This window comes from Megascapheus bottae, chromosome 15 (genome assembly GCF_031878675.1).
Source record: "Megascapheus bottae isolate mThoBot1 chromosome 15, mThoBot2.hap1, whole genome shotgun sequence".
Taxonomy (NCBI): domain Eukaryota; kingdom Metazoa; phylum Chordata; class Mammalia; order Rodentia; family Geomyidae; genus Megascapheus; species Megascapheus bottae.
The window spans coordinates 4,061,602-4,088,729 of record NC_143523.1 but is presented as its reverse complement, the minus strand read 5'-3'; the positions used below and the strand labels follow the sequence as shown (position 1 = coordinate 4,088,729).

Genomic DNA, 27,128 nt, shown 5'->3' with positions numbered 1-27,128 from the left:
TAGGGCTGAGTTCTAATCCTACCTTCACATGCCGTGTACCTACACACAGAAACACACCATACACGACAAGTGGCATCCTATTCTTTTAATCAGCACGGTCACCATCTTCACCGCCACCTCCACTCGCTGGTGTTCCCAGCTGCCAGGCTCATCCATGAGTGCACACCCAGTTGAAGTCCCCAGAGAATTCCCCATTCTAGAATCAGGACCCAGGTTTGCAAGTGAAGCAGTGCAGACTCTCTGGGTCTGGTGATCATTCTCGCCTCTCTGCCTTCCACACTCTGTATACCCGTGGAACTGTGAGCATAAGACAGGGACATCTCAAAAGGGGAAAGGAGGCAGAGTGACATCAGGTCCTCTCTCCTTGGCAGGGAAAGGCAGCTATTTGCATGTTTTCTTAACACATTGGCTCTATTTTCTTTACAATCGTGCATCTCTGCAGTGAATGGTCTAAACCATTTAGCCCTCCTCACAGTGAAAAGAGAGTATCTGGAACACCTTTGTGTTCAAAAGTAAGAAAGCCCTCCTCAGTTGTACTTGAGCCCCTCAGCCCACTCCCTGAGGGAATGTTCCCCTACCAGTCTCTTCAGTGCTGCCCTGCCTCCCTCGTGAGAGGATATACCCAAGTCATGACGCCTCCGCCGCTGCTCTTTTCAGCAATAGTACCTTTGATGAGTAAAGAAATGCCTCCTCCTTAGAATTCCCTTGGCAGTCTCTAATAATTTCTCTTAAAATTTTTCAGAACCCTGTTGCAATTACTTAATTGTTGTCAGGTCTATTTTTCTCACTTGGCCATAGCGAACAGTTGTTTTCCTCAGCTTTTTATTTTGTAGCTTTTCATAGGTACAGAGATGTTGAAAGAAGATTCCAGTAAACTGTACCTAGCCACCAGTAGACTCAATTCTCGCTGGCACTGCCTTGGACTGGCAAGGGGTAGCTTGCAGGCTGGAAGTCCACTCACCAGTAGACCCTACAACACCTGCCTCTGGTTTCGTGTTCTCCAGAGAGAACTCCTGCTACTACCCACAGCACTGTTGGGAAGCTGAGATGGGGAGATACTGGTTGGAGACCAGATTGGGCAGGAAAGTCCACAAAACCTCCATTTCACCAGCAGAAATCCAGAAGTGGAGCTGTGGCTCAGCAGTAAGAGTGCTAGTCGTAAGCTTTGAAAATACTCAGGAATGATGGCCATTCCAGGAATAGCCCACTGTGTATGAAAACGTCGCCGTGATTTGTGTCCGTGTCCACATGTGTCTTTTAAAGACTCAGGCAAGTGCTCTTGGCAGCACACGTGACTGTTCTTTTTTTCTCTGATATTGAACAATTTTTGGCCAAAATTCTGCCTAAGTGATGATATGTGCTTGGTGCCTCATCTCTGCACTCCCACGAGGCCTGCAATGGCCTTGGGACGATTCTGGAGATGATATTTTCAATGGAACCACATCCCCGTCTCTTTTACATCGCGGTCCTATCTCTTTCCTCAGCCCCTCACACGCACACTGGACCTGGGTCTGCTTCTCGTGCTTTGCTCCCCAAACTTGCTGGAGGGGTCCGGGGCTGACCAACACGGAGTTACCTGCCAGCAGATTAGGTGAATTTGAAAATAAATGTTGAAGGATTATCACTAAAATCACTTCTGTACCTTACATAGTAATCTCTGAGTGTTCAACCACCTACGATGTGTATTATATGATACTAATCATTTCGTAAGAAGTACTTTTTAGTGGATTTTATTATTATGCAGTATTTATTTAAAGGATCTCCCCTCCTTTTGACTTACTAATTGTTAACAGTTGGTATGGGAGACATTTCTGCTCATTACTTCATCCAGCGGAGCTGTGTTGAACTGCCATCTGTGTATTCCCTATACCTCAGAAAGGTTCAGCTTCTGTCAGAACCTGTGATTGCAGTCGTGCCTTTATGCTCAAAAGTCAATCATATGGATGCATGGGCCTATTGATTTCCCTCTTGGTTAACACGAGTTTATTAGGGCTGAATTATTTTTGCTTCTGTGACTTTCTGTTTATGGATGCTGTAAGACCTTCTGATAAGACTTGTAAAATCCTCAATTCTCCGAGGCGCTGATATTCCCTGATTTATTGAGTTTGTAAAAATAAAGTCTAAACTCATCTGCTGTATTGTCTGTCTTAGGTTAGCATCCCATGAATTACATTATATTAAGAGAGAATTCATATGAAGTGTATATTCACTCTACCATAATTTTATACTTCATTTTTTATCATCCATGGCAAATGTGACTAGGTATTTAAATGATTACATTGAACAAGTTGGCAAATAATTGTTATGAGTAAGTTAATATCCAAATGCTCCCTCTTGGAATCTACCCATTAAAAATCTTTTTACAATTACTGCCACTGTAAAAAATAAAATTGATTATGTTTTTAAATTAAATTTCTTTGCTTATGGTGTGTGAAATAAGATATGCTAGTCATATGACAATATATAACCAGTCAATTTAAGTTTAATTTTTAATTTTGTTGCTTATATTTTTAAGTGATTAGTAGTTAATATAGCTCTCAACAATACTATTTACAGTTTGGTACAGTATCTTTTTATAAACAGCACTGAAAGGATTTACAAAATGAGGAAATATGTACGATTTTTTAAATAAATGAGTGAATACTAGTCATAAATTTAATAACAATATCACAGGGCTGAATATTTTTTAGATAAGTAAAAGGAGACGTTTATTTTGCACTGGTTATAAGAAAGATCTAGGAAGTTCAAACAATTTATTATCTTTAATTTTTATTTTTAATTTAATTTAATCTCTTACATAAACTCTGTGTTTCTTTCTTTTTGACCTTTCTAGGGTTTTTAATTTAGGGAAAGTTGGTGCTCTACCATCTGAGACATGCTGTCTTCCTCCATGCTTTTGGCTGGTTATTTTAAAGAATCTCTGACCTTTTCCACCTGAACTGATTTGAAACTTTTGGCCTGGACTGTAATCCTTCCCTCAGTCTTCTGAATAGCTAGGATTACAGGAATGTGCCACTGGCATCTGGTTCATTTCCTTGTTTCCTTGTGTGTGTCTGTTTCACTTCGGTTTTGTTCTACTTTCTGGAAGGAGTCATTGTTTTAAATAAAAAAATCTTTCTATTTCCATCAGCATATTATAAATCCTCTCAGACCGAAACTTGAGAATCATCTCTTGGTCTCTGTTTTTCTACTGTTATTGTCTTGTTTCATGGATATAAACATGCATGAACCTGGGGATAGTAGACTTCTTCAAATTCTGGTGCATGTTCTGAATTTCCTTTCTCTTCTCTGAGTTCAGTTCGCTCTTGTTTGTTGGTTAATTGGAGAATTTCATTCATTGAGGCCCTGAAAGGGACATCAGCCTCCTGATTTACCGGGGTGAGCCTGGAGCTTGGAGGCAGGTGTCTTCCTACAATGTGAGGCTGGGTGGCTGAGTTCTGCTGTCACCACAGCCTCTGAACCCCTGGGTTAACATCCCTGCATGCCATGGTTTTTCCTTGTTCTCCTTCTTTATTGGGATGGGATGGGGCCCCTCACTGCCATGTTGAGATTGGGTGACAGCATGTGAGCTCATTTTTTTTGGGGGGGGGGTGGTCATGGGGCTTGAACTCTGGGCCTGGGCATTGTCCTTGAGCTTTAAAAGCTCAAGGCTACTGCCCTACTCCTAGAGCCACAGCCCCACTTCCCATTTTCTAGTGATTAGTTGGAAATGAGAGTCTCATGTTCATTAATACCTGGGCTGGCTTTGTTCTGCGATTCTCAGATCTCAGCTTCCTGATTAGCTAGGATTACTGGCGTTAGTCACCGTACCTGACCCTTTTTATTTTTTATTTTTTGGCCTATCCTGGGCTTGAGCTCAGGGACTAAGTACTGTCCTTGGGCCTTCTCAAGGCTAGAACCCTACCATTTGAACCACAGCACCACTTCTGGCATTTTCAATGTATGTCGTACTGAGTAATCGAACCCGGGTCTTCATGCATGCTAGGCAAGCACTCTAGCAGTAGGCCAAATTCCCAGGCCTTGGCTTCTATGTTCTTGACACCTCCAATGTCTAAGCCTTCCTTTGATTCTGAACCAGGACTCAGAGTCATCCTCCTAGCTTACCAGCTCCTTCTTGCCTTGCATTCCTTGGCAAGTGAGCAATGAAGCCATCCAATCTTCAGAGTTCAGAGCTCTCTTATTGACTCACCTCCTGGTCTCTTGGGTCTTATGAGTTCCTATATTGCACACTTGCTTCTTGGTATCAGTTGATGTGGAGACTCAGAGGTAAACTGTTGCTTTGAATTGTTTTTAATTTGTTAAATCCACCCCACAGATAGATTTTGGCAGATTTTGGACTACTTGATGACATTTAGAGATTTCTTTTTCTGATTTTTGGGCTTCATGTTTTGTTTTTTCTTTTTCTTTTTCTTTTTGAAACGTCTTTATAGAAAATAGCTCATATGAATGTTTCACTAGCATTTGTCTGGAAAACAGAAAGACTGTTATATAGGCCTTTAGCCTATCAGTACCATATCCATATTCTTTATTTCAACTCACTCCTTGTCAACTTGTAAACTGAAGACTCAGCTCAGCTATGTATCCTGTCCTCATAATTCTCTAGTCTAACAATGCTTCTTTCCACTAGTGATTCTTCTGGCCTGCATGTTCTTAAAATGATAGCCATTCAGCATCTGCCCAGTCACATATTTGACTCCGGGCTTGGTTGCATGCATTTCCCAGGGTTGTACTGTAATGTATTTCAAAGTGTCACAGTCTGATTACTTTTGTTCAATTTTTAATAATGATTACGAAAGAAGCTTTTCATTGAGATATTTTAATACTTAAGTATAATTTTATTATTAATTGCACAAAATAGTTGGTATTTAACAAAGCAGTTTGACTACAATATATTTTGATCAGTGTCATCCCTTTCAGCATTCCTACCCACCCCTCCCCTCGCCTCCCTTACTCTTTTTCATTTTGTAGGATATACATTGGATTCTTATCTGCATTTCTTCCCTCTTCTCTTTGTCTACTCCTTTCCCTTTGACCCCACCCCACTCCTTTTGAGTACTCACTTCTCTGTGTTTTGTTTTGCTGAACTTTGATTTTGGCTTTCTAAAGAATTACACTAGGTTCCCCCTTAAATCTACCATATTTCCATTAATCTATTTGCATACACTTGCATGCCACATTAGATATTCACTTATGAGTTTGCAAGTTAAATCTAGTTTCTGCATATAAGGGAAAACATGGATCCTTTGTCTTTTTAAGCATGACTTACCTCACAACATGACTTTTTCAAGTCGTTCCATATCTTTCCAAATGATGCAATAGCGCCCTTTCTAATGAATGAGTGGAATTCCATTATTGTATATATCCCACATCTCCTTGGTCTATTGGTCCACTGGGCTACATAATTTTATTCTCTTCAAATAGTTGTACAAAGAGTGTTCATTCAGCCAGTCAGTTTATAAATCTAATTCATCTTGATGAATTTCACCTCTTTTATCAATTTCCTCCAACCCTCTCAACCCTACTTGTCCCCTAAATTTTCCTAGTTTCATAGGACAGGCACCGAGTATTTTAAATTTAGGCTTTAAAGGGGATTTCCTTCTCAAAATGCTTATTTTTTTTTAAGCCAAGACCCCATGGGATATCCCTGAGTACAGTCCTCTAGTCATTCATCCAATTTATTACGTATCCTTTTATTCAAACTTGGCGTCTGCCCTCTTCACTCCATATTCCTGGGTTCAGGTTTTCCACCATTCCAGTGCTTTTGTGGCCCTAGGTCCTTACGGCGTCTCTGTAACTTGCACCCGTGTGGGCCGTCCTGCCTGTGCCACGCGTGTCAGCACAGATGAGCTCCTCTGTGCAGCACGTACCCGGGCCTGCGCACCTTGTCTCATTCCATCACCACAGCCCAAGGCTTCCCTTCAGCCCAGCTGACAGAAGCCCTGTTGAACAGCTGGGTCTCAGTGCCTTTCAGCTCCCCCTCCATGCTTTGCTTTTGCCTTTCCCTTCCATACCCTGACACACCCTAAGGGTGGGCTTTCCTGTCCACCCTCCCCCACGCCTCCCATCTCTTCTGTGTTCTGCTTGTCTGCGTTCTGCCTGTGCCCAGCTCTGCTTGTCCCCATGCCCTCTGCCCTCCCCTGGCCCCATCTTCCATTCTACTCCAGCCCTCTGCCACCAATCCACCTTCTCAAGGCACTGCGAGTAAAAGGTTTAGGCCTGGCTTGCTGAGCATAGTTCTCAAAGGGCTTCTGCAACAGGGGACACTGGGCAATGGGAGACAGATCTGAGTCGGGGGTGGCCTGTGAGAGGGTCTGGAGGATAAAAGACTGGACGTGGAAGATGCCAGGGGGCTCTGCCCCTCCTCACAGAGGAGAGCTTTTAAGGAGGACCACCTTTTAAACAGTGACTGTGTTTTCTGCTTTTAAAGTAACTTGGGGACATTTTCTTTCCCTGAGGGTGATCTAGAGTCTTTCAAGTCTTCCCTAGGTTTGGTTTTTCTCCTGTGCTGCAAAGTCTTCTATGGAGTGTACATATGCTTGTGTCTAGTTTTGTTCCTCTGATATTTGTTCACGCTGGTGTCGTTATAATACAACACGTTTGCATAATGACTAAAGATTGTGGAATGTTTCATTACAATATGAACTTACAGTTGTTGGATTTTAGCAAAATACAAGTATTAAAGTATAAAACAGTTCCACTGAACTGCAGGCAAACAACGTTTTGTGTGTGTTTGTGTGTGCTCGTACTGGGACATGAACTTCCATGCTGCATGCTGTCCCCTAGCTTTATTTTATTTTATGTTTTGCTAAACAGTGGTGCCTTACCATTTGAGCCATTCCTCTACTTCTTGTTTTTTGCTGGGTTGGGGGAGATGAGTCTGCCTTTTTGGGTCCTCATATCTTAGCTTTCTGTTTAGCTAGGATGATAGCACCTGTTAGACAACGTTTTGGGTTTGTTTCGTTGGCTTCCTCTGTGTAGGACCTGTGAAGTATCTCCAATGCAGTATTTGAGGGTACTGTTGTTTATCTGAGATTCAAATTAAAGTGAGCATCCCATAGTTTACTCTGCAACCTATATTGTATATTACTTACACAATTTATGGCATTGAAGGCTTAGATATTTTCAGTGGTACAATGTATCTTTTTTGGATATAAAATTTCCTGTTTAGAATTGCTTTCTAGGTGAGTTGTTTAGAAGTAAAATTACCAAGGAGATGAGCATTTTTTTTCCTCAAGATTTCTCAAACCTGCCAACAACGGGCTTTTTAAAAGGTGAGAGCAATTTTCGCTCTCCCCAGCAGTGTACAAGAGTTCTCATCCCATGTACCCTTCTTAGCATCGGCGTCACTTAAATCCTTCTTTGCTATTTTGGCAGCAAATAATGATGTATCATTCTCATCTTGATTACTAATGAGGTTCACATTTTTTTGTTGTTGTTGTTTATTAGGCAGTTAATGCCCTGGTTTTGAAATTTCCTTCAAGTACATCTTGACTTCCCTGCCCTTACTTTGCATTGCTTTGAAGTCATAGATTTAGGACTTCCTTTTATTGAGTTAATTAGTTGTTTTTTTTGCTCTATGACTGAGCTTCTCCCCGCCAAGTCCCAGGTGTGACACCAGCCTACCTCTGAGCATGCCCACAGTTTGGAAATGAAAGCTCCATATCATTCCAACATGCACAGGAAACAGTCAGTTAAACAATATAGTGAATGAGTGAGTGTATGTGTGTTATGTGTGTGTGTGTGTGTGTGTGTGTGTGTGTGTATAGTATATATGAGGTGTGGCGGGGTGTGTGTGTGCACGCATGCATGTGTCTCAGGGCCTAGGTACTGTCCCTTAGGTTTTCCACTCAAGGCTAGCACTCTACCACTTGCCACACCACTTCCAGCTTTTCTGTGGTTAATTAGAGATAAAAGTTTTGGGGAGAGGGAAATGGGGACCAAGACATGAGAAAGGGTATCAATGTATGTATATTACTGCACCTTCTATCTGGCGAATCTAATGTAACCCTTCTATTAATTATGATAAAAATATTTTAAAAAATAACTAGACAAATGAGATAAAAGTTTCATGGACTTTCCTTTTCTGTGGTGGCTTTGAACCGTAACCATACGATATCAGCCTCCTCAGTGACAAAGATTACAGGTGTGAGCTATCTCTGCAGAATTGGAGTTTTCTTCTCAGTTCTCCTCCATCTTTGTTTCCAATGCAGCTTCCATAAATGTCTCCCCCTCCATTGCACACACACACACACACACACACACACACACACACATCTCTCTCTCTCTCTCTCTCTCTCTCTCTCTCTCTCTCTCTCTCTCTCTCTCTCTCTCTCTCTCTCTCTCCCCCCCCCCTTGGGAAGCACAGTGCCACAGTGCACTGTGTAGGGGTCCATATTTGTGGGGACCCTAAAACTGTGGTGTTGGCCATGCTTCCTCTGTGGAAATACTGACACCCCAAGGGAGGAAGGGAAGGGGTAGCATTTCTGTGAATATACACAGTCTGTGACCCACTCCTGTCCGCATGGAATCCTAAGATCCTGCTTAGAAAAGAGCTGAACCCGCAAGACCAGCTTCCTCCAAGGGAAAAGGACACACTGCACAGGATACATTGCTTTTGGCCCCTGTCCTTAGGTTAAGTAAAGAGGGCATGCGGGCTGCTGGGCGGTGCTCCTCTAACTCATGGAGACCGCCTGGCCTGCCCTGCCCTCCCCCACAGGGCCTGCTCTAGGGAGTCTCCATCTTCATTAAACCACGGCCCTTTGGCCTCTTCTGCAGTGACATTCCCCTCGTGAGGGAAGACGCCTTGAGTGGCTCTTTACATCTTCTCAGGACTTGCTTGTGGATTTTGTTCTGTCTCCCTGGTTTTCCGGCGTAGGCATCAGCTCAGTTTCTCTGTTCTTCTCCTTGGTGGAATTTCAGCGGGGCGGGGCCATGCTCCCTAAGTGGAGTGTGACTGTGCCACCTACGTTCCTGGCCTGAGTCAGGTGGAGCTTGCGGACATGACTGAGCCCTTTGCCTTCAGCTGGCTGAACCCCTTTGGGTCTTTCTTTTCTTCCTCCTTTCGAGTTGGTATTTTAAGTTGAAGGCAACTCACTGCCTTGGGTTTTGCCAGCAATTGTGAAATGTGAGTCCCGTTGTTGAGGTCTGCTGTCATCTGAAATCCATTAGGTGTACCTGGGTAGATGCAGGACTGACGTCCTGGAAAGCTCGTGTCCCGAGGAGGTGACCCAACCCAAGTGGCTTTGTCCCTCCAGAATTTGGATCTCCTGCTCTGGAGGTTCCTCTCTCCCTCACCCTCTTCCATTGTTCTATGATGACATGAGTGGGTGAGAGACTGTTTACCTCTCCCTCATGGTGCTCTTTAGTTTCTGAAAGAACTGAAATGTGCCTGGGGATGAGAGGGAAAGAAACTAGGTCAGCTGATGAGTCTCTCCTTCGGGGCCCTGGAGTGCAGGTTGCTCCTGGCTTCAGCATTTGTGAAATTGGAGACTCAGTTCTGCAAAGCTGGTCTGTCTTGTGATTGAGGGAGCTGTGGTTCTCATGGCCCCATGACAGGGCTTGGTTAACACAAGAGCGTCATGGAGATGGCAGTGCAAGACTGGCCTCTCAGGACTGGGTGAGATGCAAAGGCAGCTGTTTCGTGGCCTGATGGGGTGCCAAATATTTATGACTTTCAAAAGTTCATATTCATAAATAGACATTTACCACTTTACTAATGGTTTCTCCCATGCAAAACAAGCATTATTTAGTTCTTTCCCCAAATACCACCAACATGGAATCTAAATCTCAGCAATTATCATCATTCACAAATAATTTACATTTCTGGGCAAATGGAAGATACCATATCATCATTATTGTATTTGTTCAATTTGTGTAATGCCCCCTTTGAGGACTCATTTGGAAGTGTGTATGGAAAGCACAGATACAGAATGGATTGGAGAAAATATTGGACGTTAACATTTTGCTGTGCGGTGTTATCTTCCAAATTAATATAAAAGTCATTTAGGCATTCAAATGCATTGCTGGAAAAAGTAGAGTTAGTAAAAGAATGCAATTTGAGAGCTCATTTACTAAGGAAAAAAATAAGAATATGTCTCAAACTGTGTCTCGTCCTATAATTCTAACGTTTTACTCGTTTCATAAGGAGAAAATATATGTCCTGTGTTTTAAAAAATATCGTTGCCTCAGGATTTCATATTTGAAAGGAAAGGAGTATCTGTGACACCCATCACCCTGGGAGTAAGAAATTGCAGTTCATGTTAGCAAACTTCCCTACCCCTCTCATTGCACACCAATAAGAACTCAACAACACAGGACATGTGCCCAGAGCCACCCAGACTAGACACCACTGTTTCTTGACAGCTTAGTGCCTGTACTTGCCCTCTGTCTTGGTTTGTTCATTGGTCTCTTTCTTTCCTTTCCTTCTCCTTTCCAACCAGCTATGTCTAGTGTGAGGCATTCCTATCTCTCCCACTTGACATTCGCTGAGCCTGCCTCTCCCTTCTTCCTGTCCTGAGGATGAGAATTGGGCTATATCTCACTGTAGAGTTGGTGGTAATTGCCTCTACATTGGCCAAGAGGGATGCAGGCAGATTTGGAGAAGTAAAAGACCTGTTTTTGCCATGGCTCTAGAGGAGGAGCTGTGTACACATTTTGCCTGACAGTAAGTCCTGACTGCATTTCCAAAAAAGCATAGAACATAAGCGACCAGGATTACAAGTCTCAGTTTCATTTTTATGCAGTTTTAATAAGAAATAAAATTTAGAATTTCTTTTCCCCTCTTGACAAACCTTATTTTAAGAAGCATTTAATGTAGTTAGAGAGAAAGAAATATATTGTTCTACTCCTGAGTGACATCCCACCCATCAAAAAAAAAAAAAATCCAGAGGTCCAACTGACCAGCACTTTGGCTGATTGGCCGTGAGCAAGGTCTGCCTTTCCTCTGGGCCCTGATGCCTCTCCCTGACTGCGTGATACCAGATCCTTGCCTTGGAATGTTCTTCTTTTGCCCATCTAAGTCTACCTTTTCATCCACTTGCAGGGCAACTTTGTAGCTTGCATGACAGCTATTTTACGGCAGATGGAGGATTACCACTACGCCCACTTGATCAAGACTTTTGGGAAAATGAGGACGGATGTGGTGGTGAGTACCCCTCCCCCCATTCACACAGTTGTACTTGGGGACAAGGGGAAGCAGAAGATGCCAGCTTTTCCATTTTCAGTAGATTTTTAAGTGAACACTTGCACTGATCGATGGTTTCCATGTAGGCAAAGCGTGTGCCTAATGGGATAAGGGTTCTGATTTGTAGACGTGTAGCCTGCGCTGACCTAGAGAACGACTGAGTCTCGGCCTGAAGGAGTCTCTTCTGTTCTGGTCACTGTGTCCTTCCTGAGCTCAGCGATCATTAACACGTGGGTTATGTTACCCATAGTGGTTGGTTACTGACTCCCGTTTTTCATTGGTTCATAGGGCATGGAAAAACGGGTCTTAATTAGCTCTACTCATAGATGCTTGTCAGTATTTCTGCAAATAACTCTCTAGACATCCTAGGTAAAACTATGATGAAACTCAATTAGGAGAGTATCATGGGGGGAGATTTATTGCTTAGGAGCTTCCTCCCTAGTGACCTCAAATTACCTTGCCATAGGGCAATGTCCTCTGCAGAGCCACAGCCAAACCTGCTGGCACAGCTCCTGATGGGAAGTTGACATGGTTCCTGATCTGTCCTTAAGGGCCCATTGGTCCCTCTATAATACCCACAAATCCTTGCAAGTGCAGTTCCCAGAACATGGTTTCTTGAACTCAACCTCTATCTTATTAAAGGGTAGAAAGATGAGAATGATTATTATTTTTTGGGGGGGTGGGTCATGGGGCTTGAACTTGGCCTGGATGCTGCCCCTAAGCTCTTTTGCTCAAGGCTACCGCCCTACCCCTACCCTTGAGCCAAGCCCCACTTCTTATTTTCTAGAGGTTAATTGGAATAAGAGTCTCAGGTTCTTTTGTTCCCTGGGCTGGCTTTGAACCTTTATTGTCAGATCTCAGCCTCCTGAGTAGCTAGGATTACAGGCATGAGCCACCACACCCAGCTAACATGACTATGATTTTTAATGATTTTTTTTCAGAAGATCTATGACAGATTTTCCTTATTGTTGCCAAGGTAGATGGATGGATGGATTGATTGATAGATAGTTAGGTAAATGATAGATAGATAGATAGATAGATAGATAGATAGATAGATAGATAGATAGGCTGATGTCTAAAAACAAAAGAAATGTGTGTCTCAGAATCACACGACTTTTAACTGAGAGTCAAGGTTCAATATTAGGAATATGTACCTATTTGTATATCTGTGGATTTTAACTTTTTTAAACATTAATGAATAGTTCATGCTACTCAATTATTTTGTATGTATTATAAGGTAGGATTTCTTTGAAGTCCAGGCATAGTCAAATCATATTTTTTATTTGTTGCTTTTATTTATTTATTCATTTATTACCAGTCCTGAGGCTTTGAACCCAGGGCCTGGGTCCTATCCTTGGACACTTGTTGAGGGTGAGCACTATGCCACTTGAGCCCCGGTGCCACTTCTGGCTTTTTCTGTGTATGTGTTTCCAGGGAATCAAACCCAGGGCTTTGGGCCTGCTAAGTGAGCACACTTGCATTAGGCCACTCTCCCAGCTTTTAAAATATGTCTTAATTATGTCCCTACATCTGGTCAGTGGAAAGAATACAGGTCAAAACTATTGCCGGATGAATAGTAAAACTTTCAGAGTGAAGATTGTGAACTCCCAGTATCACCACAAGCAATCACCTGCACAGAAGCAACACACACACATGTCACAGACCTCTCATGTGTGCTGTTAAACTGGCCATTGCTAAGAAGCTTCGGAGTTTCGTGAAAGGTGGTTATTCAATGCAGTGTTTAAAAATGACTTCACTTTGCCGAATTCCAAGTGTGAGCCTCTCCCTGGCTCAGAGCAGAGACTCGGATACTCACTCCACAGTGTGTCCTAATTTCCCCAGAGACTTTTCTTTCCATAGACACAGCAGTTCAGAAAATCAATTATTTGCAGACAATTTGATTTCCGTTACAAAATGGCATTTGTGATCTGGGCATCTCAACTTCAGGCTGCACACATGGTAAACAATTTTTTTTTATTGTTGTTAATCCTTCAGAACCTTTGTAAAATGTGTTCCTACCCATTAACTATATGTAGAAAGTGTTTTAGTATTTTTCTCCTCTGGCAACTACCTAAAAAGCAAAAACAAAAACAAAAAGATCACTTGGGGTGGAATAACTGAAAGTTAATTAGTGTTCTGATATGAAAAGAGCCGAAACCACTGTGGTTATGGAGTCGCTTCCCTACAAATCACACAACGCCACGGCCCACCGGGTCGCTTCTTACACAGCCTCACATATTGCCCTTTATCTACACCAGCAAGGAGTACTGACAGGGAACAGAATGATCCCAGAAAACAAGAAAGGGCCGGCTTGTCCCTGTCACCCCATCCCTGTGACCAGGTCACTCACGTGTGCAGACTTTTGTCCCATAGCCCCTGTGGTCCTCTGCTTCCTTCTCAGTCTCAGGGACGGAAGCAGGGAATTGGTCCCAAGTCCTCCTGATCAGGTAGAGAGGACAAGGAGAGCTCTGGAATCCCCAGGGACACTGCCCTCTGGCTACCTGTCATTAGCCTGTGAAAATACAGATTTTTGGGCAATCTTGCTGAGCACTGCCGGATGGCCTCCTAGGTAGGGCTTTCTCACACCCCAGCAAACTGAAGAACACGGGTGGCATTCCTCCGGTTCTATGCCATCCTCCGATGCCATCTACCTGGAGCTAGCCTCAGACCTCACAGGTGGCTGGGGTCAGCTCAGGTCAGGTCATGTGCCGCATGTGGTTTTTCACACAGCAGTCAGCCAGGGGTTCATGCGACCTTGGGCTCAGGGTGCATGTTTCTTTCCAGTGACTCACACAACTCAGCGGGCTTCTGTGCCCTGCTTTGTTGCCAAGACTACAAGGCTGGAATCCAAAGGGTAGGTCAGGGGCATGTGTTTCCTTTCTTGGCCTCTGACCTCCCAGCACCGCCCCCCCTCCCCAGTTCAGTAGGCAGAAGTGCTCCTTGGAGTTGCAGCACGGTCCCTTCCTCAAGCTGACCATCCTCATCCTGCCACCTCAGTGACCTGGCTCAGTCGTTGTCACAAGTGGCTCATTAGGAATAGCACACTCCTGCCACTCAGGAAATGATCCGGGAGTGAAGACTGCTTTCCAGGGTCCCAGCAAAGACTGAGCAGGTTTCTTATTCTAATACATGGGGAGCCTTCAGGCAGTGTGTGTGCTGACTGAGTGAGTGAAGAGACACCAGGGCCAGTGCAGGCAGGAGAGCCACGTCACAGGATGGAGGCCGCCATGGGTGCTGTGGGCTCTCTCAGCAGCCATCTGGACCCCTGAGCCTGCCTGGATCTCCGTGGATCCACCGTCCAGCACGCCTTTGTGTCTCAACCTCAGCCAGGAGCTCTCGCTGGGATGTCTTCCCATCCTCGTGCAGCTCCAGGCCTGTCTTCTGGAACACCTCTGTCCCATCTGGCCTGGCCCGGCCACATAGTGAACTGTTTCCCCTTCTTGACCCCTGGCCTTGTGGGTCCCCCGTGACTTCCTGGGAATAATGAAGAGGTCTGTGGTCCTTGTGGAAGCAAGAATGGTAGTGAGGCGAGAGACCCAGCCACAAGTCACCGTGAATGGAGGTGCATGGAGGGTGGGCAGTGAAGGGCGGCATCCATGTCACGTGTGTGGGAAGAGCACCGAGCTCCACCCCCTGGAGCTTTACACCTGACCACTTCCTGTCAGTGCAGTGAGCCTGCGGAATGCCACAGTTCATCAGGGACGGCCCCGTCAACTGAAATCACCTGTGCTCCAAGAGCATCTGTCCTGCATGCCGACAGGGCTGTCGGGTGCCTCGCTATCTCTGCAGAGAGGAAAGAGGTCTGCAGGCCGGGGTCTGTGCAAGGGACCCGTGCTCAGGGAGGGTGAGGCCCCTGCTGAGGGGCCGACCCGAGGCCTCCTCTGTGGAGTTTCATCTTTGTTTTTGTTTTAAAATAGCTGGGCCCAGTGATCTTAGCTACTCAGGAGGCTGAGATCTGAAGATTGCTGTTCAAAGCCAGACCAGGCTCAAAAGTCCGTGAGACTCTTATCTCCAATTAATCACCAGAAAACCAGAAGTGCCACTGTGGCTCAAGGGGTAGGATGGCAGCCTTGAACTGAAGAGCTCAGGGACAGCTCCCATTCCCATAGTTCAAGTCCCACAGCTACCCAAAAACAAACGAAAAAAATGCTGCTTTCCTCCTCTAGTTCTTGAACATTCTCTTTTGTGTGGGGGGAGGGGTGGGGGGAGTCCTGGAGCTTGACCTCAGGGCCTGAGCACTATCTTTGGACTTTCTCAAGGCTAGAGCTCTACCACTTGAGCCACAGCACCACTTCCTGCTTTTTCTATGTATGTGGTATTGAGGAATCGAACCTGGGTCTTCATGCATGCTAGGCAAGCACTCTACCACTAGGCCAAACTTCCAGCGCCTTACATTTATTCTTAAAGCATTTATTTTTTGAGGGAGCATTTTATTTTGAGGGCACGGCAGCGTTGCATGCAGCTAGTAGAAGCAGGAGTTGTGTGCACCTTACCCAGTGTTTTCCCACAATGCCGTCTTCCATCACATCCAGTGTGGTGCCATTCACGGGATCCACTGAACTTATCAGTTTCCTTCAGTAGCACACGTACTTTTTCCGTAACTATTTATGTCGATTCATTTTAAATGTACAGAGAAATACAAACGGGGGTCCCAGCCCCATGAGCTATCAGCAGAAAGCCCAAGGCTTGTATGCTGCATGACTATAGCTCCATGTGTCTCTGTCTGTACGGCAAATCTCTTCAGAAAGTGAAGATTGAACAAGCACCCCAGAGAACGTGGGAACTCTCTGGTAGTCTCAAGGTCCAGGAAGCATAGCCATCTTCTCATCAGCTGGGCTCAGGTTATCCAGAAAGCCCCTTCCTCAGGGGGCCAGCGGGCAGGATCCAGGCCAGATTTTCCTGTTGGCTTATGTCTCTTGCTGTTCTTTTCCACAATAAACCTGTCATCTTGGGTTTTTTTTTTTTACCCCTTGTCTTCATGACATTGCTTATTATTTATTAATTTATCTACTTATCTTGAGAAGAATAAGCCAAAAGATTAATAGACTGTCCCCCATTCCAGATTTTTTTTTTTTTGCAGTTCTTCCTTGTAATTCCTTTCCACTTGTTTCCAAAACTAGCCTCCTACTCTTTCCGCCTCAACCACCACCATCTCCCCCATGGCCTGAAAGCCAGAAGTCTGGCCCATAATTCAAGCTGAGATTTCTAGCCAAGAGGGTTCCAAAGATAGGGTTGGGAATTCCCTGTTGAGACCCCTAGACCGGGTGTCACACCAAGCCATGCTCTCTGGCTGTGCCATTGGAATGCTTGGTCAACAGGTGGCGACTGACAACTGTTTCCTTTGGAGACTCCTTAGCAGAGTTCAACCCACCCCACCAAACAATTGGAAGACACACAGTTCCTCCAGCCCTACACCAACTGGGTGGAAAATCTCTGGGGGGCCCTGGTGGAAACTGTTGTTCCTTTGCCATGGCAACAGCATCAAGATACTTCGTGTTTAAGAGCACAATTGGGAGCCAGTGAGTGCCTTGATCAGATTTGTATTGGGAACAGACAAGCTGGGTGTAATTCAGGGACAAACCAGGACAAGAGTAAGCTGGATTAAGAGTCTCTTCCAGCAGGCCAGCATGAGAAGATGAGCCTTTGTTCAAAGTGGCCTCTGGAACTGACTGTTGGCTATTGTCAGAGCTGTGCATTTGCTCTACAGCACACCCTGTGAATAACCAAGTTGAACAGTGTTAGAACAACGAATCAGCAATGACTGACGATGTTCCAGAACATTCCTTGTGGACTTGGAGGCCTCTCCACGCAGCCAGCTAAGCCTCCTCATCCGTCCCGGCAAGTGCAATGTATGGGACTCCATGACTACTGAATTATGCAGACCAACACGGACGTCTGCAGAACCCCGTCTCCCACTCCAGGAAGCATTTTGTGTGATCAGCAAAGTCCCCAAAATCTAACAGCTGAGCCGTGCTAATGAAGTACAAGGCTGTCTCCTAGAAAAGAAAGAAAGGAGCTGGGAAAAGATGTTTTTCTCCCAGAATAATGAAATTCAGACCCAGCATCCCAATTATTAAGTTTGGAAAATTCATCAGCAAAGAAGTGAACAATTCCATGTAAATAGAGCCAGAACTACATCGTAACACTGCAGGGGATGTGCACAACCTGACCATCAGATGGGACTCCTGGGAAAAGCGGGAAACTGAGTAGTGACGTGGGAATTTTAATAATTAATCTGTAATAAGACACCAGTTGTATGTTGTGGGTACAGAGCAGGCACTGGAAGCACCAGAAATCTGGTGATGTGAGTTCTGGTAGCCAGTCATAGCACTCAAGGACAGTTTGAAGGACAATTACCTCTACTTCTCCTGCCTAACCCTGCCCCAGAGGGCTGTACTGCCAAAAATAAAATAACCACACCAAGCACTCGTAGTTCACACCTGTAGTCCTAGATTTTCAGGAGGCTGAGATCTGAGGCTAAAGGTTCCAGTCCAGCCCAGGTAGATGAGCCCCTAGTACCCGCCCAGAGTCAAACCAAAAGCAGAGAACAGAAAGAAACTGGAAAGTCAGTGTGTAGCTTGTGCTTCCTGCCTGACGCTGGAGACTTACTGTGGAAAGGCTTCTTGGCTGCTTACGGCTCATTGGCTACCTTGGCTTTCACAGCCATGGCACCTAATGATGACTCAGTAGATGAAGTAGATGAGAACCAGCCTCTCCTTTGGCCATCTCTGGTTCTCTGTTCTCTGCTGCCTTTCCTTGTCCCACCCCAGGAACTGAGAACAGTGGGGTTATAGGACACGCGTGGGGCAAGGATAAGCACTGTTTGTTCAGGTTGGCACAGAGCAAGCGTGCAGCCCTCACACCCAGGAACTTTTCCTGGTTCTAGTGGATATAGGAGGGGTCTATAGGCCACTAAATCTTGGTGACCAGAGGCTCTCTTAGCAGTCCTAATGCAGGGTCAGCAGGATCACTGCATGAAACTGCACATGTCACCGGGTGGCTTGAGGTGACGCTCTTGTGTAGAAGCGTTGGGTAAAGGTGGCCGCATGCTCTCATGGCCTAAGGCATGGCTCTTGTGATCTGGAGCGTGGAGAATATATGCGCATGACTTGTACTTTCTCAATTACACCAGGAAATGATCTTGTAACTGTTTCCCATATTGAACTTAACATAGTAAAAAAAATGAATGTAAAATAATTTGAAGAGGCTATAACTTTCCTGTTGGTTTTGCAAAAATCATGTTTTCCTGTTAGTAAAAAGGTAAGGAATGCATATTTTTAACCCATGGGGATCTACTTTACTTGACTTTAGAGAGAAATACTTTCTGAGAGGGTCTATTTCAAAATATGTCTTTAAAAATGCCGTCTCCAACAAGAGGCAGGCAGATAAGCAGAAAGACGGAACGAACACACAGCTCCCCTGAAATATATCTTCATTAGTTTTCAGAATGTTCTCATTCAGCTAAAAAGAATGGGGTCTTTTATAATGCCATCATTCATGCCTTCTTCCAAGGGGTTGCTTTCCCCTTCTTCGTGGCAGACTGATTCCATGTTGTGTTTTTGTTGTGCTTTCATTTCAGGATTTCCTAATGGAGACATTCATCATGTTTAAGAACCTCATAGGGAAGAACGTCTATCCTTTTGACTGGGTCATCATGAACATGATGCAGAATAAGTAAGTGGCGGGAGAGATTGGCGCCTGCCTGGCTTCTTGCTGGGAACAGTGGCATTTCCTGGTGTCAAGGTGGCTTTCCTACAGAGCTCCAGCCTTGCCTCCTCCAGAGAGCGACATGGTCATGTCCTTGTGCCCATGGGGCTCTGATGCTCAGAGCTGGGCTCTGTCCCTGGGAGGCAGCTATTTTGGCGATGGTTAGAGGGAAGAGAGGAACGGCTCTCCATCAATACCAGCTCATTCTAACCAGATGTCTTCATTAGCAGAGGCGAGTCTTGGCTCTGTGCTAGCCCTTTGAAAGGACTTGTGTTTTGCATATTTTAGATTAAAAGACATCACGAGCACTTTCTCCATGCTGATGAAATACTGAACTTGTACTTCACCTACCATCTCCCTGTGAAGGCTCTGGGCTAATAGGCCAGCACTTGTAATTTCTATAAGCACCGAGCATGATCATGTGCATTCTCAATCATGTGGGACTTTTTTAGGAGACATTTCTCTGGGTCTAGTTTCTTCCTGTTACATTTTTATGGAGATAATCGTGCATTTGTGGGAAGGAATGTCAAGATCCACATTCCCAGTTTTGCTCTCTGAATCACTGCAATCTATGAAAGGCAGATGCATGGCCACAGCCAGCACTCTGACCCATATTCACCAGAGTTGGTCTTTATTTGACTTCAATTCCATGCTGCGCATGTGTTTCTGAATTTGCTGCTACTGTCAAGCTTTGTGCATTTCAGTCACCACACTGCCCCTCCCGGCCCATGTAGAAACCACATTTGCTTCCTCTCTCCAACAACACAAATCCTTGGCCACAACTCAGTCTAAAAAGTTCAAACATATTATGTAACTTCATTGAGGCAGTTTGTACCTTCTGGAGTCAGCCTTTTTCATTCTGTTTGCTTCCCTCGAGGCCATTTTGGATGGTTATGTTTCTTTTCCTTGTTGAATAGTATTCCATGTGTGTGAACCACAGTTTGCTTTCCTGTTGAGGACCATCTGGGCTTCTCACTATTTACGGTGATTATGAACAGAGCTGCAACACGCATTGTTGCTTCAGTTTTTGAGTAAACATAAATCTTAATTTCTGTGGTGTAAATACTCCGGAGTGCACATGCTGGTTTGCATGGTAATCGCATGGTCGTATTTTAGGACACTGCCAGCCTGTGGCTCTTCCATTCTTCATTCTCACTAGCAAGGTGTTATGTGTCTGGTCTCCCCACCACCAGACTTTGCACTTGGTACTAGTTTTGTTTTTGGTGTTTTAGCTGTAGGTTCTGCCTGTGATATTTCTCCTGTGGTGATCATCTGCATTTCCCGATTGCTTTGCCTTTTGTTAATGCCTCTAAGAACCCTGTGAACCATCTCACAACAGCAGAGGTCTCTCTCTGGGCAGCCCTTGGGTCTTGCTCCCTTCTGTGCCTTTAGGGACAAAGGTGGTCTAGTATGGTAGTCTCCTGTAGGGTGAGTCTGTGGGCTTGTGGGGTCTCGAGTTAGATGCTGCCGTGGTGAGATCATTCCCCTGGAGACAGCATTGGCGATGTGAAGTGTGGAAGGTAGAGACCCAGACTGGGTCTCCAGGCTGGGGAGCAGGCAGGGCTTGGCTTCTCCTCCCCTTTCCTCCTGCTGTGCCACCTTAGGGGATGAAGAGGCTTTCTCTGGGCTTTTAAATCCTCCTCTATTGAAGCAGGTCCTAGTTCTCTCCATTTTTCTCCTAACAAGCCGGTTTTTATTTTGTCATTGGCAATTTAGAATTACTCTGAAGAGCTGCAAAAGTTTTTAATGGACTTTCTTTGCACATAAGAAAAACAAACAAATCAGCAACAATAACTCCCCTTTCCCCCCTTCCTGGGAGCAGAAATGTCTTGCCCTGGAGATGGGGGGGGTAGTGCTGCAGCCCTTCAGGGTTCTTCTGTGCAGGTAGGCTGAGTGAGGCCCGACCCCCAGAAGAGCTTGACCTCAGTGTATCCTGCCTCTGTAGTGCTCAGGCTGTGGGCTCTATATCTGGTGTCACTGCCCCAGCATAGCTCCTGTGAGGGGTTGGAGACATGGCTCAATTGGTAGAGCACTAGTAAATGAGCAAAAGGCTACTAAAGTCTAATCCTGGGCTGGAAAAAAGAAAAACAAAAAGCTCTTGTGAAATTAGACCCTTTATCTGCAGAAATCACACCAAGGGGAATAAATAGTCCTGTAGTTAAGGGAACATGAACTATTCTCATAGCAGGTGTGCATCAAGACAGGTGAGAGTCGATCCAGGCTGAGCTGCCAGGCTGAGGCGTGTTTACAGACATGCTCAAGCGGGCACCGGGAAAGGAGGGATGTTCACCTGCCCCACGCCCCAGGCGCTGCCCTCCAGGGGAACAAACCACCGGCTTTCAGAACCCGATCCATTGATGTTTGAGGGTCTCGGCCTCCTTGGGGCCCGATGCCCGCAGCTCCTTAGACACAGCTGATCCATGGCTGTGGAGAACTCTGTGCTCAGATGTTCACTGCACAGTGTGTGGTTTACTTGGGGTTTTGCCATGGTGAAGTCATTCTGAACAGAAGTGCTATGTCTTAGGATCCCTCTGCAAATGTCAAGAACTGCACCCATAGGTAGCCTTGAGCTGAAGAGCTCAGGGACAACACGCAGGCCCAGAGCTCAAGCCCCATGACCAAAAAAATAAAAAAGAAACTGTGCCCCACCCAGGACCCTAGTCTGGCCGGCATGCAGGCGCCCACTGCACACACAGGGAAACTGAGGCATACGGTGCATCCTGGTGAAGACCCACAGAACCTCTACCCTGGCCGACTATTCCGGGTCAAGTCCTACCTCACAAACCAGCTCCCCTCTCTTCGTCCTAAGTGTGCTTGCATTTCCCCAAGGGACTGTCATAGTTTATTCTAGAATCTTTCAAGCACAGGTTTTCCATAAGTGACTTCAGAGCAAAGTGGTAAGGCCTGCTGTTTCATCTCTTTTACCACTGGAAGCACAAGCTGTCAGGACCCACCCGCCCTACTGTGCACGGTGGAGGACAAGAATCTTACAAATACTGTACAATGACTTCTCAATAGGATGTGTGTTCATATCATATCATAGGGTTTCTATGTCATTTCCTATCTTTATTTATATATGTATGCATGCACAGTTATGAATATATATATGTATGTATTAATCATTTTTGCCTGTGATATAATAAATTAACATTTCACATTGCCAGACTTGTCCCCCCATTCCCCCACTAGCCTGCACCACAGACTTACTAGGATAAGCTATGGTTCTCAGAAGCTTCTGGAGTCTGTATTTAAGTGTTAATGGCACAGTTGGACATGGAGTTTTACTGCCTGTAACTTAGGAATTGACAAAAGCAGCCTCTCTGGTGTCTTAAATATCTGTGTGCTTGTTCAGCTTTGTCTCAGTGAACGGAGCTCCCCAGTACACAAAGCTTGTGAAACGTAATTAAAGACAGGGACTGTTAGACCGGGCACTGCAAACTGTATATCAAGATCAAAGCTTGAGGCTGAACTGGTATCCCAAAGGGAAGCCTGGCTGAGTTGCTGTTCTAGAGACGATGACCGACTGGCGATGGCACTGTCGTGGCGCATTAGGATGGGATATTGCCAGATGGCAAGATGACCCTTAAGACAGCCACCGCTCCGAGAAAGAGTAGACTACTCGAGCTTGTGTGCTGGCATCTCAAAGTGCTTTAGAATCCTCACAGCAGGGCATGGATGCTGTGCCCAGGTGGCATCTGAAGCCATGTTAGCCTTGGAGGACACACCTGCCCTGGATCTGGAGTTACTTTGCAGATGCTTCCTGTGTGTCGCCTAGCCCATAGCTATGGGCTGGCTTCTTTGAGTGCTGGATGCTAACTGGGTTGAATGTGTGGGTTCCATGGCTGTGCATCAATAATCCCCCAGGACAGTTTCCAGCCACAGGAGTCCCTGGAAGGGACTGCGTGTGCCAGGTAGACTGATTTCCTTCTTCTCCTCCTAGAAAGCACTTCTTATTAACTACTTTAATTGCCCATGAGAAAGGCTTCTCTGCTTCATGCAGTGGCTGCGAGAAACAAAAGGCAGTGTGGAATATAATTTTTCAGATTCCTAGACTTAGACATTCTTGTTCCTATCAACTGCATAGCAGGTAACAAACCTTTGCCACATTTTCCAGAGCTCAGACTGGTGACTGCAGTTTTACCAATTCAAATACATCAATTGGATATCTCCCTGGGCCTCCCATGTCCTGTTCCTCGTCTGTGACTCAGCCACTATATTATTGGTTCAGTCTGTAGAGTTTACCACTGTGGTTTTCTGTCATTTCCCCACTGTCCCTGTCTGTGTGGGTAGAGTTTGTGTTTTAGACTAATTGGTCCTGTCCCAGCTGCATGGCCATCTTTAGGAAATACATTTGTAATTTGTTTTTTATATCCTCCATACCTTAATGGAAGACTTCATTGTTTGTTTGAGTAAGCATTTGCCGACCATGAATATAAAATTGAACATGGGAAACCATAGAAAAACTCAGAGTATTCTAAAAAGTCAGAATACCTGAACCTGTTGGGAAGATAGAGCAATAAAACAGAAATACAAGAGTTCTAGAATTCTGTCTGGATGATACAGCAGATCCTTGTTGCTTTTCGGGGTAGATTTGACAGTTCACGATGAACATCTTTACAAATGAGCAGGAGAGTCTGAAGACAGAAGTGTTCAGTTGAGAACTCAGAAGTCTGCCTGGAGAAAGGGGAAGAGATAATTCTTTCAAGCTGACATGCGGAGGATTTTAGCACTCAGCATGTGGGTTTTGGCAGGGGTTAGCTGTAATTGGACCTGTCTGAAGGACGGGCTTATCAAGCACTGTGGAATTTGATGGCCTGTTCCCTTTTATCTTTGTTGGCTGGTCTTTTGGGCAGTGGAGGTCACCCGCCCAAGTCCAGAGTCTGCCATAACTAGGTCTGGAATCACCTTATCTTGCATTTGTTTTTTCACACTCCAGACATGCAACCCTCCTAAAGTTCATGAGATCATATTGCTACATATTCCATGTGTCCATCTCTTTTGTTACCAATTTTGTCCTAATTGTGGCCATTTGGAGACTTTCCTGTCACAACTTGGGCTCACATTTGCAGTCTGCTCAAAATGGCATTCCTGTTCTCTTGACCAGCTTTGACTAGAGGCTGGCTAATGCTTAAAGGACTCTTTCCTTCCTTCCTTCGTTCCTTCCTCCCATTCTCCCTCCCTCCGTCCTTCCCTCCCTCCCTCCACCAATTATCCTTCTTTTCCCTCCTTGTCCCTTCACCATTTTCCTCCTCCTCGCTGTTGATTCAAATGTCTTTTTCACCGATATTTCTGTGCATCCAGTCATCTGTGCCTTGTGTTCTCGCTAACCGAACATGCTTGACATAGATTGATGCACACATAATCACATTTCACAAGGTAAATTTTCCATGTCTATTTTGTCACTTAACATTTCTTCTCCTTTTAGATAGAATGCATTCCTGATCCTAACAAATATTCACCCGACGTATGAGATGGCGAGCTCACTGATGGTTCTGCCAAAGTTAATTTGACATAGCAGCAGGACAGGTGAGGGAAAAGCCATAGAAAGGGATCCTTCCTTGGAGAGATCAGATTTCCCAGGACTGAAGGATAGCTCTCAGAGAGCAAACTTTCCTGGCTTCCAGACACACTGCCGTTTGTTTTCACAGCTATGCAGCAGCTGTGGCTGGTGATGGCTCCATGCCAAGGGTTGTGATGGAAGAGGGTCAGTGATGGTGCCTACATGTTGGGGCCAGCCTCAAGAACCTTGCCAGCAGCCGCGGCCTGAGGATGTCTGGATCTGGAGGCCAGCCTTTTCTCTCCCATTCAACATGCAAAGCAAGCTCTTTGCTTCCCCTGAAGGCACACATCTGACAAACATTTGTGCAACATGAAATCATGGCAGCAGTGTAGTGAGCGCTCTTGAGACCCGTGGATTTTGACTTCAAAGCATCTTTTTGCCTTTCTTTGAAGCTTGGGATTTTAGTTGATGTTGTTACTTCTAATTTAACTAATTTATAGTTTAAATTTATTGGTTTACTACTTAGATTTTACACATTTGGTGGCTTGACAATTTTAAGCTCACCTAAGGATTATCTTTTCCTTTGAAATAGCATGTACCAGCTGTTGACATAAAAGATAGTGTCAGAACCCATCTAGCTAAGGACCCAAAGGAAACGTGTGAGGAATGCTACATTTATAGATCATAGTTATATTTCCTGTTTATATATAGGAAATACGCAGAGAATGCAAACACTTATACAAGGGCATATTCCTTATACATAAGGAATATATGTATGAATATATATATATATATAATTTCTATGTAACTCAAAGTCAATATAATGGTAGCATTCTAGACTGGGATGTCTATCTAGAACTCAGCATGCTTCAAGTTATCCCAGTTCATCTACAGCATAATATTGCTCTTTTATTGTTCTTTTCCTTTTTCATTTGTTTTGTTTATTTTGGAACAAGATCTTTCCAAATCGCCCACCAGCTTGCGATTCTCCTGTCTCAGCCTCCTGGGTGCCAGGATTTCAGGTCTGAATTCGGCTTAGTGCTGAATCCTCTCCAAGGAAACAGACGTTGCAGGAGTTAGCTCATAGCTCAGCCCCAAGCATGCAGGCACGGAGGGTACAGGCCTGCCTTCTGTGCTGAGGCCAAGGTGGCTGGTAGCTCTGCTCCTATGTGGCTCCTTCCCCAGAGAAGCTCCGGTTTGATTTCTTTCCGTTGTGTTTCAGTAAGGCACTGACTAGAGCTGGGATTGCAAAGCAGGGTCGCCCCACTATACAATGTGCTTTGCCATGGCCCTCATTTTCCCTTTTTCCCTACTTAACACTTGAAAGAGGACAGAGACACCGGCTCTTATCCCCAGCAGCCTTTAGGCCTGGACATGGTTACAGATGCTATGGCTAGCCCAAGTGGCCCCTGGTGGTAGAAACTCCCACACTAATACCTGCTGCCTCTTCACGTTCTGCCTATCATTGTAGCATTTCTACCCATTATTTTTAACTCCTAAATTCTTTCCATAGTAATTATTCTATATCATGTGTGCTTTTGCTCTTTGGTTAATTAAACCATTTCCTCATTTTACCTGGCTGATTATGACCAATGTATTGTACCTCACATAGCTATTTTACTCAGTATAGTTGATTCATATTGCCTCTTTATTTAATTCAAGATGAACAATCAAACTGCTCTCAAAGGAATGGCAGTGATCAAGAGCACTCAGCCAGGGCTCAAATTTATTTAGGGATGCTCACTCTACAGAAAAGTTTTCAAAGGGCAAAATCTAAGGATTCTCTGAAGGCATGCAGTGCCTGGGTGCCGAGCTGGCCCACACTACTGGAGGGCGCTGTCCTGCCTGGATGTATGCATGAAACCTCCGAGGACCTAACAGAGTGAAGTCGTTCCCTGCAACTCCTCGTCCTCCGTCCTGCATTCTCACCCCAACACTGCTGGGGACTTGAGGAGAAAGCCTGTGCAGCCCCAGGCTGGCTTTTGTTGGGCTTTGTTTTATGACAAGACTAGAAGTCAGTAAGTCAAAGTGCCCGGTGCTACTGAATGCCCCAAGCCATGTCGTGGGTGACTTATGGGCCACTTCCATACAAGCAGCAGTGATTTTACCCCTAGGAGAACAGAGGCCATCTGCAAACACATTTTTGCTGGGAGAAGAACAGGTCTGCTGGCACCTACTGGGTGTGACTCCCTGTGAACCAGTCACCTGAAGTCGCTGGCATCTCTATCTTGTGGATGGAGAAAGTAACCAATGAAATAATGGGTGTGCTGTATGTGCTTCATAACCAATCCCTGCTGTCCCGTTTCCCCATTTTTTTCTCTTTTCTGTTGTGTGACCCCATCACCTACTTGGGGTGTTCTTTTCTGAGGATGGGAGTGAGTTTTGTTTTGTTTGGAAAAAAAAAAACCAAAAAACCTCAGGACCTTGCATTTGCCCAACACATACCCTATTCCTTAAGACACAGACACATCTTTGATCCTTTTTTTTTTTTTTGAAGCTGGAGTCTTGTAGATTTCCATCTTCAATACATTCTTCAGCTATGAGCCATTGAAGGCTTCCTGCTGTGATCCTCTTGAGTAGTTAGGATTATAGACACGAGCTACTGCATCCAGATACCTGAACCCTTTTTAAATGTATTTGTGTAGCATGGGAGTTTGAACTCAGGGCCTCCTACTTGCTAGAGAAGCACTCTATCATTTAGGCTATATTCTCAGACACTTTGCTTTCATTACTTTTCAG

General features: G+C 45.0%; 1 protein-coding gene across 2 annotated transcripts in view; it reads left to right on the top strand.

The window, feature by feature from the left end:
- Nucleotides 1–27,128, top strand: part of Dock1 (dedicator of cytokinesis 1) — a 411,811-nt gene that overhangs the window by 250,375 nt on the left and 134,308 nt on the right. For both annotated transcript variants that reach the window (XM_090345612.1, XM_090345611.1), the window contains exons 28-29: nt 11,042–11,143; nt 18,762–18,856. In XM_090345612.1, the coding sequence (XP_090201738.1) occupies nt 11,042–11,143; nt 18,762–18,856 (197 nt within the window). The remainder of the gene's footprint in view (nt 1–11,041; nt 11,144–18,761; nt 18,857–27,128) is intronic.